Source organism: Saccopteryx bilineata, chromosome 1 (assembly GCF_036850765.1).
Source record: "Saccopteryx bilineata isolate mSacBil1 chromosome 1, mSacBil1_pri_phased_curated, whole genome shotgun sequence".
Taxonomy (NCBI): domain Eukaryota; kingdom Metazoa; phylum Chordata; class Mammalia; order Chiroptera; family Emballonuridae; genus Saccopteryx; species Saccopteryx bilineata.
In genome coordinates, this window is record NC_089490.1 from 251,602,154 (window position 1) to 251,614,613 (window position 12,460).

The window sequence follows — 12,460 nt, forward strand, 5'->3', positions numbered from 1 at the left end:
CATCGGCCCCAGATGGGGCTTGCCAGCTGGATCCTGGTTGGAGCTCACGCAGGAGTCTGTCTCTCTGTCTCCCTTCCTCTCACTTAGATAAGAAGAAGAAGAAAAAAATACCAAAATTATTTTATAAAGGACGCCTCAGATTAAAAATGTCTCCCACATCTGAGTGGCTGCTCTTTCAGGGCTAATCAGAAGAGGGTTTACAAGAGCCTGTTATTTCTGGTTCTCTTTCATGATGAGTTCAGACAGGGATTTATTTCCTTGTTAACATGGGAAGTCTCCATTTCCTATTTTTATCTTTAGATGGTAAATAGTGGCAATTATGAAGTTCCTGCTTGCCAAGGGCAGCACCATCTAGCGAGGGGAGGGTGCCTGCCACTTTTGCCCAGTAAAATCAGAGATCGGTCTAATCTGTCCTTTGCCATCAGACACTGGGGGAAGTACAGGATGCCCTAACTGGAGCCTGTGCAGTCCTGAGAGTGGTGATCTCAGCATCTCCAATGGCCCCGGGAGCAGCTTACCACAAAGTTCAAGGATGCTCGGGAGCCTTTCCCACGATGCCCGCTCAGCAGGTGGAATGCCAGAGCTTGCTGCGCTTGTTCTCAACCCCAAGCGAAGCAGCGATGGGACTGTGCTGGACCGTGCCGGCCTCGGCTGCTGCATTCTGACAACTGAGCTGGCAAGAGTGGATGAGGAAGCACCTCGGAGCACCGTGGGCTTAAAATAAAGGTTTTAGTTAAAGTGAAGGGGCCTCTCCATCATTTAGATTACAGGGCAATTTGTGAGATTAAAATGATATATTTGAATTCTTGATCTCCCTCCCGTTGAATCTAGTCCTATAACAATGGCAATTACTGATGTACTCGTTAACGAATTCATGCCAGGAAATAACTAGTAAATAAGTTTGATTATTCCCATGCCTCGGTGAAAGGGCAGAATGACATTCTTGAAATATGCTCTATTTTTAACTTATCTGCAAGGCCAAATAAATCAGTCACTCCCTACAGAAAGCCAATAAATTAACATTCCCTCCATCTCCTCAGGGGGCTGTGGCTTTGGGTCGGCGGATATTTTCAGAGCAGCTCATTTCCACAGAGCGCTCCAGATTATTTCTGCACTGTAGTAAAAGCTCTTCAACATGGCACAGGACAGACAGGCCTGTGTCCCAGAGCCCTGTTCAAATGTCCCCTCCTGAGTGGTGAGTGCTACCCACAGCCGGAAACTGGAGCACGTAACCCAGAATCCCTACCACCTTTTTCAAACAATGGAATCCTGAGAGGATCGCTAACCAGGCATACAGGTGGGGACGGTAGAATCAAGACACTTCATTAAAATGTGAATGACAAGGCCCTGGCCAGTTGGTTCAGTGGTAGAGTTTTGGCCCAGCTTATGAACATCCCAGGTTCAATTTCCAGTCAGGGTACACAGGAGAAGTGTGCATCTGCTTCTTTATACCTCCTTCTCTCCCTTCTCTCTCTCTATCTCTCTCTTCCCCTCCTGTGGCCATAGCTTAGTTGGAGCAACTTGGCCCCGGGTGCTGAGGATGGCTCCATACCCTCACCATCAGGTGCTAAAATAGCTCAGTTGCCGAGAAATGGAACAACGACCCCAGATGGGCAGATCATCCCCCAATAGGGGGCTTCCCGGGTGGATCCTGGTCGGAGCACATGCAGGAGTCTGTCTCTTTGCCTCTCCTCCTCTCACTTAAGAAAAAAAAGATGTGAATGACATTTCTTCAGCCCTGTGTCAGGCAAGTTTAGCCTCAGGTCTCAGCAAAATTCCCAGGAGAAGGGCATGAGACAAGGTTTCCCACTCCAAGACGCTCAGCTTTGACCGCGTGGATGTAGGGCACCATGAGGCCTGTTAGCATGCTGGTGAGTAAGAACGGAGATTTCCCAACCACTCTGGCAAGGGGGCAGGTGCACACGTGCACGTCTGCAAGACACAATCCTACTGCAACCTTGGCCTCCCCCCAACCCTCCCGGGAAAGCAGGTTGAGAAATGTGGCTAGACAATGCCTGACAGTTGTTGATGTTCTGGTCGGCACAGCCCACGGTTGGGACTGGGTCTGTGTTCCCGGGGAATCATCCATGTGCTAAAGAGTATTTCTCTCCTGTGTCTCAGCCACAGCCGACCAGTCAGCAGCCTCGTTTGAGATGGAAATGTCACAGACTGGCTTCAGCGCTCACTACTCACAGGTACATGTCCACCCGTAAATGAAAGAGCTTTCTAATCTCAAGAAACTAAAGAAAAGACAGTTCAAGAATCTAATTTTTTTTTTGAGACATCCTCCCCAAACCAATATCCAGCCATCAGCAACACAAGTGCAACTTGCAGTTGGTGGCTTGAGCAGTCATTCAGAGACCGGGGTGACCTGTCTAATCCAAACAGGAACACGGCATGCGCAAGCTTCTTACTGGGAAATCACAGTCTCTCTCACAGCTTACTACCTTGTCCTAATAACTGTAAATTGGTTTGGGGTCCGCCTCATGGAGTTAGACATCTGGCTGAATGAAATGCTTCATGCCAATGACAGGGAATGTTATCTTTTTCTCAGTGTTAAGATAGTTAGTTCAAGGGTTTTGCTAGAATTCCATGTTCAAGACCTAGGGTCCTTGGCACCCAGCATTAAGCATTAAGAATATCTATCACTTGTCGTGGACGGAAGGAAAGGCGTAATGGTCCCTGCAAAGGCATGTGTATTAACATATCAATGTCCAAGAGAACTGTAGAACCCGGGACAGGTAACTTCCCTGCCTCCATTTCTTATTCTGTGGAATGGAGATGGTCATCGTGGCCTCTAGCCCATGCAGTTGTTGCGAGGGTGACATGAATTAATAAACGTGTAAAGCACTTTGAAGAGTACCCCATCCCATTGCTATTGCTGGATGATAAGTGTGTGTTCTCACTTTTTATTAAATATCATTGTTTCTTCTTTTTGGAATGTCAGGACTGGGTCATGCTTGGAGCGGTTGGAGCCTATGACTGGAATGGGACCGTCGTCATGCAGAAGGCAAATCGAATCATGATCCCTCAGAACATGACCTTCAACGTTAAATCCACCACCAAGAACGAACCCCTTGCTTCCTATTTAGGTAAAGTTGGGATGTCATTACTAGAAAGTTCCTGGTGGTGTTTCATTTTTATTATTATTTTTTTAATTTTTATTCTTAGCATTCTTTGCTCATGATGATCTTGGCTTGCTTACAAGTATGTACAGAGATCACTTCCAAGAGGCAGCAGCTTTACGGAACCCATGGACCTTCCGAGTATCCGAGCAGCGCTTGTCAAAATAACAGGATATGGAAGTCATTCTTTCTCAGAAGGGCAGCCTGGTGCTGGGAATGATTTAGACTGACATGAGCACTTTTTGAGGTCTCTCTGCGTCTGGTATTCTCTTTAACCTCCAGAAGAGCTCTGGACCCCGTGAACAGGAAATGAGGCTAGAGAAAGGGAACTTGAGCCAGCGGTTGTCCAAAGATCAGACTCCTATGTTACTTTTAATTTTATTGTGAGGAAAACACTGTAACATTCACTCTTTTAACCAGTTTTTTTAAGTGTAGAGCATATTATTGTTGACTATCCATAGTCTCTTCAATGTCCTCTATCATCAGTTCCTTTTAAGGGGCCCGCATTGGGGAAAAGAAAATTTTAATTTGTATTATCTGATAGCTTCTTCTTTAATAGCTCCATTCAATCAGACAAATATTGATTTTAAAACCCAGAGCGGCCAGACCAGGTGGTGGCACAGTGGATAGAACATCAGATTGGGATGGGGAAGACCCAGGTTCAAGACCCCAAGGTCGCCAGCTTGAGCGCAGGCTCATCTGGTTTAAGCAAAGCTCACCAGCTTGGACCCAAGGTTGCTGGCTCAAGCAAGGGGTTACTCGGTCTGCTGAAGGCCCCTGGTCCAGGCACATATGAGAAAGCAATCAATGAACAACTAAGGTGTTGCAATGAAAAACTGATGATTGATGCTTCTCATCTCTCTCTGTTTCTGTCTGTCTGTCCCTGTCTATCCTTCTCTCTGACTCTCTCTCTGTTTCTGTAAAAAACAAACAAACAGCCAGAACAGTGACATCATCTTAGTTTCCAAAGACTTGCCCGGGATGAGGAGGTGCATGGCTGATACCACCATCTTCTAGATTTGTAATAGTCAGAGAGCTGTCTAGGGGACACTCCTATCACTAATGGATCTCAGTAAAAAGTTGGAAGGAGCTACAATGAGAAACATCCTCAAGATATGGTTTCCCAGTGCTTTACTTACTCAACAGATAGTTCAACAGCACAGGCAGTCCCCAGGTTATAAACGAGATATGTTCTGTAGGTTTGAAAATGTTTCAGTACTTACATGCACAGAAAGGTGAAAATGAATGCTATTTTAGGACAAACATCTGTCTGAGTTGCATTTAATAAGTAAATGTACCTGTTCCGACTTGTATACACGTTCAACTTAAGAACAAAGCTACAGAACCTATCGCGTTTGTAACCCGGGGACTGCCTGTATCTCTTTCAGCTGAGGCATGGTACTTGGTGGTGGGGGTCCAGCGGTCAAGATCACAGTGGCCTCACAATGCTCATACTTCAGCATGTTCTCTCTCCTGGTTTCTTCCTCTTTGAGGAGGAGGATGGTGGCTACTTGTTGGTAGGTCCGTACATCTCCTTCTTCTAGGACGTATATTAAAGAGGCAGAGGCAACAAAACTTTAAAAGAATAAAAGGCCTGAGTTTTTTAGCTAAGTAAAAATATATCGTGGTGAGCCTGACCTGTGGTGGCGCAGTGGATAAAACGTCAACCTAGAATGCTGAGATCGCCGGTTCAAAACCCTGGGCTTGCCTGGTCATGGCACATATGGAAATTGATGCTTCCTGCTCCTCCCTTCTCTCTCTCTCTCTCTCTCTCCTCTCTAAAATGAATAAAGTCTTTAAAAAATTAAAAACAGAAAATATACAAATTAAAAAAGAAAGCCTGACCTGTGGTGGTGCAGTGGATAAAGCGTTGACCTGGAACACTGAGGTCGCCAGTTCAAAACCCTGGGCTTGCCTGGTCAAGGCACATATGGGAGTTTATGCTTCCTGCTCCCCCCCCCCATCTTCCTCCCTCTCTCTCTCTGCCCCTTCTCTGAAACTTGAATAAAGTCCTTAAGAAGATATATATATATATATATGTGTGTGTGTATACACACACACACACACACACACACACACACACACACATATATGGTCTACCAGAAAGTTCTGTCTGTTTTTGGAATAAAACAAAATACAAATTTTTCTTACCATCAATAAACTTTATTAAATAATATAATTGCCGGCCCTGGCCGGTTGGCTCAGCGGTAGAGCGTCAGCCTGGCGTGCAGGAGTCCCGGGTTCGATTCCTGGCCAGGGCACACAGGAGAAGCGTCCATCTGCTTCTCCACCCCTCCCCCTCTCCTTCCTCTCTGTCACTCTCTTCCCCTCCCGCAACCGAGGCTCCATTGGAGCAGAGATGGCCCAGGCGCTGGGGATGGCTCTGTGGCCTCTGCCTCAGGCGCTAGAATGGCTTTGGATGCAACAGAGCGATGCCCCAGAGGGGCAGAACATCGCCCCCTGGTGGGCATGCCGGGTGGATCTGGGTCAGGCGCATGCAGGAGTCTGACTGCCTCCCCGTTTCCAGCTTCGGAAAAAAATGAAAATAATAATAATAATAATATAAGTAATATAATTGCCATTATTACTAATGATTTCTTGCCAGTGTGAAGGCAATTTGTATATCCCATTTTTGAAAAATGTTTTATCTTTTGATGCAAAAAATTGAACCAGTGCTTCTTTGATATCTTCTTCATTTTTGAATTTTTTGCCCTTCAAAAAATTCTGTAAGGACAAAAACAAGTGATAGTCGGAGGGTGCTAAGTCCGGGGAATATGGTGGATGCAACAGACATGCTTCTGTAGCATTTCTTCCTTGTTGAAATTTGTAAAAATTACAGTGGCATAAATGAACTTTTTGTCAGTAGCCATGGGTACACTATCGCTTCACACATAAGACTAACGTGAATCAACTTTGTTTTAATTTGCTACATCAGTATGTATACATTAAGTGATAAAAATAGAGAGGCACACATGTGCCAAATAAACATGTGCTTACGTGTCGAAACTTGTGATAGAAACGGACAGAACTTTCCGGTAGACCATATATATATTATGGTCTCGTGGTGAGCAGCCCTGGTCAGAAAGAAGCAAAGCTATGCATGCATTCGTCTAAGCATCACAGGTTATAAAAAACAATGCCAAACTCAAATACGTCAGCAGATTCTCTAAAGGACACAGATCTGGAAACAAGCACCTTGTCCCTGTCCCTCCCCAAAAACCTTGAAGGAAATGATCATTAGGAAACCAAGTGGACACCCGCTATGTCTTTGAACTATTTGGAGGGTTGTGATATAAAATGAAAGGATTGGATCTAAATTCCTATCGAGTTTTGCATTAAAAGAGATCTGAGAGAGTGTAGCATAAATATCTAATGTTCCAAATTTAGAAACTGGAGAATAGAAAAATTGTGTCACACCTGCCGATGGTGTACTGGAGTTAGCACAGGGAGACCTGGGTCAGACTCTTAACTTTGTAAGATAATAAATTTAGGACATGTTAAGCCACCAAGTTTACGGTGGTTTGTCGCAGCAGCTTAGACAACGTACATGTGTATATTATCTGTGATACAAACAATAGCTGATCTTAATACTACTATTAATTGGTATCGAGTGTGTGCAAACATGAAGACCATGCATAAAGTCCTCAAAGATGTGGGTGACATTATCATTTGAGATAGCACACATGTTAATTAATAACATTACAGCATTTTTTGGTATACTGCACTATCGTTATGGGATGACATTCTTTAAAAATATATATTCCTTAAAAGTCCTCCATCTGGCCTGACCAGGCGGTAGCGCAGTGGATAGAGCATCGGACTGGGATGTGGAGGACCCAGGTTCGATACCCCAAGGTCGCCAGCTTGAGCACAGGCTCATCTGGTTTGAGCAAGGCTCACCAGCTTGAGCCCAAGGCCGCTGGCTTGAGCAAAGGGTCACTCGGTCTGCTGAAGGCCCGCGGTCAAGGCATATATGAGAAAGCAATCAATGAATAACTAAGGTGCTACAACGAAGAATTGATGTTTCTCATCCCTCTCCCTTCCTGTCTGTCTGTTCCTATCTGTCCCTCTCTCTGACTCCCTTTGTCTCTGACACACACACACACACACACACACACACACACACACACAAGTCCTCCATCTGTTGTTAGCAAAAGCTTGGGTTAATGCTTGCTTAAAGCAGACTTAAGAGAATTCACAACTTACAGCTATCTCGGCAAGCAAGAAACAACTGGGAGCACCCTCCTCCCTGACCCAAGTATTTGTACGATTTGACTCTCTCAGCATGAAATGGAAGTCTAGGGGGATTTTGTCTGCCATGTACTCTAAGATGACATTTTTTTCTGTTTCAGAAATCCTTTCATTAGCTTGGTCACGGGTTCGCACACAGACATGTTGCCAACATAATGTTTAATGTATGTCAGATTTCTTTCCAAACAGAAAAGCACTTTGAAGGGGGGAAAAGGGAGAGAAATAGCTTTCTTTATGCCATATAGTATTCTATATCTGAAAAGAGGCTTTTGAAATGTTTCCTTGTGTGGGTTACACGTTAGGAAGTGGTTGAACATATGGCTGAATCCACATGCACTGCAAGCTGTTAGACAATGGCAGATCTGATGGGAGAAGCCAGGGGGAAATAGCATATACAGAATCCCGTACTGAGCACTAGTGATCAGAAGGAAGCAGGGACGGGAGCTGTCATATGTTGCTCAGGGTGCAGCCAGGGCCCACCCTACTACCCCAGTAACTAACTGCCTACCCGGTATGAGCTTACACGGGGTTTTAATGGTGAGAATACCGTCAAGAACTTGTTCCGGGCCTCCTCACCCACACTCTGCTGATGTCTTATCAGGCCAGGCACAGTCAGAGGAGAAGGAAGGATGGGAGGCGATCACACCCGTGAGCCATCCCCTCCCGGGGTTCGGGCGTGTTTCCCGGGAGGTGGACTGTGAGAGCAGACAGGAGTTATTCTTTATAAATCTGCGCACAGGGCTAGGCTATCAGTGTTCCTTCCTTTTCAACCCTGTGCTTTTCTCTGTCCAAAAGCAATATTAAGTGTCAATGTTCCTACTAACTTTCCTTTCGTTAACACTGAGCTTTGCTTGGCCCCCTTTCTCCCTCCCTCTGCGATGTCACCAGGTGCCCAGCTCCATCCGGGGACTGCCTACCTGCCGGGCACTGTCCCTGCCACGGTGCCCGCTAATCATTTGGTTTGTCAAAGGCGAATCATCCAAGATGATGAACTGAATAATCACATGACTCCAAGCCTCAAATGTAGTTTCCAACTTTTCTTTTTAAGGTTCTTTTTATGAGTTTGTGCTTCTGGTCTGAAAATGAGACACAGAGACCAGTGTGGACCAACAGGCTTCCCCCCACCCCCACCCGGGCACCATTCCTGGCCCGACCACATGGCACACAGCAGCCCGGGTCCCACTGCCCCCTCTCTTGCCGTGTGTGTGTGTGTGTGTGTGTGTGTGTGTGTGTGTGTACTGACCCTGAGCTTGTATTTGGAAGTAATGCTCTAGTTAGTAACATAAAAATGTGTCACATTGCATGTTTGAAAGAGTCTAGTGTGTGTAATAATTTCTAAAAGCTCAAAGGAAGAGAAAGAAACAAGAATGTGAGAAAAATAGGCACAAGGAAAGTAGGCCTTAGGAACTATGTCGTTAGCATGTGTAAGAATAAAAGATGTTTTAGTACAGAAATCTGTTTCTTTATCAGAATATGGGGGGGAAACAAGTGGGACCTATTACCTTATAGTAAAATCCTTGGTAAGTAAAATCATCAGTATGTTCTTTCTCAGTAAGAAATGTTCTTCTTGGCATTTTCAAAAGCATCCTGCTTCCTTCCCCAGTGAGGGACAGCTCTGTTCTGTAGAAACACAAAGAACAAATCTAATTCTTCATTCAGAAATTAGTATTAATGTCCCTTCAGTCTTCCGTTTATAGTTCTCAAGGGCATGCGAGCCCACTTAGAAAGGGAAAAGATTAAATCTGCGAAACTATTCAGGCTTTTTTTTTTTTTTATTCATTTTTTTTTTTTTTTTTTAGAGAGGGAGAGAGAGAGACAGAGAGAGAGAAGGGGGGAGGAGCTGGATGCATTAACTCCCATATGTGCCTTGACCAGGCAAGCCCAGGGTTTTGAACCGGCGACCTCAGCATTTCCAGGTCGATGCTTTATCCACTGCGCCACCACAGGTCAGGCTTATTCAGGCTTATTTTTAATCAAACAAATGCAAAGTAAAATCACAGCAAGTTTCTGTGATTAGATGGTGCTCTGCTTCTGTTGGAACGCCCACAATTTAAACAATAACTATGATACACAATGTTTGGAAGAGGACGATGAAATTATTCTCTTGTTTTGGTTGTTCATGGAGTTCATTAGTACCAATGCCCTGGAACCATTAAAAAATTGATCTAGTAATCTATTCCTTAAAATATATTATTAAGAAAAATCCAAAAGAAGGGGGAAAACATGAAATAGTGATAGGTGTCTTGCCAGGCGTAAGTGTCATACCAAAATTTCATTCCACAATTTCATTAGGTCCTAATCTCGTGGTACAAATGCAAGCTTTATGCTTTAAGTCAGAGAAGTCAGCTTCAAGCAGCACCTGAAACCTGCATAATATTGTTAACCAGTGTCACCCCAATACATTTAATTAAAATTTTTTCTAAAAAGTAAAAAATAAATAAAATAAAACTATAATTTAAAACCTAGGCCACAACTCAGGAAAGTCTTACATTTGCTATGATTGCCACTATATAAACTAATGAATGTCTGTAACAGAGAGACATGTGTGTGTCCAGAGGAGCTAAGATTGATTTATTACAAAGTGGTTAATTGCCATTGTGAGACTTTTTGTGAGTTTTATTTTCTTTTTCTGTCATCGCAGTTAAGTTATTTGTGCCTTTAAACAATGAGAAATTGCCTGACCAGCCGGTGGCTCTGTGGGTGGAGCTTTGCACTGGGACCTGGAAGACCCAGGTTCGAAACCCTGAGGTAGGCACCTTGAGCGCAGGCTCATCCAGCTTGAGTGTAGGGTAGCTAGCTTGTGGTCACTGGCTTGAGCCCAAAGGTTGCTGGCTTGAAGCCCAAAGGTTGCTGGCTTGAAGCCCAAAGGTTGCTGGCTTGAAGCCCAAGGTTACTGGCTTGAGCCCAAGGTCACTGGCTTGAGCAAGGGGTCACTTGGTCTGCTGCAGCCCACCAGTCAAGGCACACATGAGAAAGGAATCAATGAACAACTAAAGAGCTGCAACCAAGAATTGATGCTTCTCATCTCTCTCCCTTCCTGTCTGTCTGTCCCTAGCTGTCTCTCTCTCTGACTCTCTCTGTCTCTGCCAAAAAAAATAAAAATGAAAACAATGGGAAACTGAGGTTGCGGGGAAAATGAATTTTCAGGGCAAAGTACTTGGAGTAGGTAATCAGAAAGCATGCTGACAGCTTCCACCCAAACAATTTACCTGTCTTTACGTGCATATGTTTATTTTCATAGAAAAAGGAGTGCATGTCAAAACATAAGCACAACTCTCCCAACCATCTGAAATGGATCTTAATTTATCTGATGCCACCTGTTATATGTGGTATCTCTCCTTTGTCAGGGTACACAGTCAACTCCGCCACCATCCCCGGGGATGTGCTGTATGTGGCGGGCCAACCCCGCTACAATCACACTGGCCAGGTCATCATCTACAGGATGGAGGACGGGGACATCAAGATTCTCCAGACACTCCGCGGAGAACAGGTAAGCTTGCAAGTTATTGTTGGAGATGAATCCACTGAGACTGTCTGTGTAAATTTCACTTAACTCCCCAATCCCCATAGTCAACCTCGGCCGAGAGCCGAACCCTATGTTAGGTCCCCTGGAGGCGTGAACGTATCCGTGTCCTCGGATGAGGGTGGAGTTCAGATCTGTAAGCAATGGATGCAGATGCAGGTGTACAAATATACACACAGGAGATGAGATGGAAAGCATTCGGAAGCCTAAGGTTGATGGGGGGGGTGGGGCACAGACAGTACCTTCGGAGGATGTGAAGATTGTTTTTAGCGCGGAGTGATGCAGAAAGTCCTGTTCAGAGACAAAATTTGGGTAAGTGTAGAAGGAAAGCCAGAATGCAGATGGGCACAAAGAGAGGAGAAGAAGGCAGTTAAGACGAACGTGGACCCCAATGGTGTGACATTTTGAATGACAGACTAGAGAATTGGAATTCCCTCCTGAAGGTAACTGGAAATTATTTGTAATGTGTAAACTTGGAAACTTCTCATTAGTTGATATTGAATATTAAAAGTAGTTTAAGAAATTATACATACAATATGCAAATAAAGTATCTATCTTTAAAACTGGAAAAACACCTATGTTATTGCTGATTATTACTGAATGATAATATTTCGTGTAATTTTTATTCCTTTTCTACAACATTTTGTATTCTAAGAGTTCCATAATGAGAATTGATGATCTTTATTCAGCAATCCTCACGGTCCAGGAGGGTTTCTGGGGCTTCCTACATATTCCAACTCCCTAGACTACTCCTTACTCCCCTCCCCCACCACACACACACAAAATACTGGTCAGGGCAGGGCAGCATCAGCCTCCTACCCCCACACCCCTGCCCCTCAGGAGACCAGCCCAGCACATAGTACAGCTTAGGTGCAGAAGCCAGTATCTGTTATAGCACCATGGACATAGCTCCCAGGGTTCCTGCTAACGGCATGCAGCTACGAGAGGTACTGCACCCTGGGAAGCCCAAAATATGTCATCCATATTGGAGATTTATAGTTCCACACAGCCTCAAGGCAATGTCTCAATCAGAGGATAATTTTACCACAGTTAAAATCCCACTCTCATCAGATTTATAGGGCAACAAAGTTACAATAAACCAAAGGTCTGAGTGTCATATACAACACCAGGTAGAAAGAAGTTTTTAGCCCTTTGTCACATTTGTAACCAGAAAACACATCATCAATAAAAGGGGGGATATTGCTGTAGCTTGAGGATGAGGCAAGGAGAACCAGACACAATGTAACAACAATGAAATGGAAAAGGAAGGAGTATTGTAGACATGAATTAGGAAGAACTACAAGATTGTCAAGTGAGGCATTTTGGATGACATCTTAGGTTTGTGATCACTCTATTGACTGCATACAAGACAGGAAATGTAAAATTTTGTGGGGGAAAAAATGCTCATGGGAGTTTGAAGACAGTATCAGAAATTATCTAAATAATGAATCATTTGTGTTTCCAGGCTGAAATCTGGGGGAAATATGGCACTAGGATCAGAAAGTCAGCAACTCAAGCAGTTTATATATTTTCCCAGTTGGTATTGGTTCAGGGCACATTT

General features: G+C 44.4%; 1 protein-coding gene across 1 annotated transcript in view; it reads left to right on the forward strand.

Moving 5' to 3' along the window:
- The window catches only part of ITGA1 (integrin subunit alpha 1), a 183,594-nt gene that overhangs the window by 112,692 nt on the left and 58,442 nt on the right, over positions 1-12,460 (forward strand). Inside the window, exons 10-12 of the mRNA XM_066240685.1 lie at positions 2,122-2,195; positions 2,948-3,092; positions 10,724-10,866. Coding sequence (XP_066096782.1) covers positions 2,122-2,195; positions 2,948-3,092; positions 10,724-10,866 — 362 coding nt within the window. The remainder of the gene's footprint in view (positions 1-2,121; positions 2,196-2,947; positions 3,093-10,723; positions 10,867-12,460) is intronic.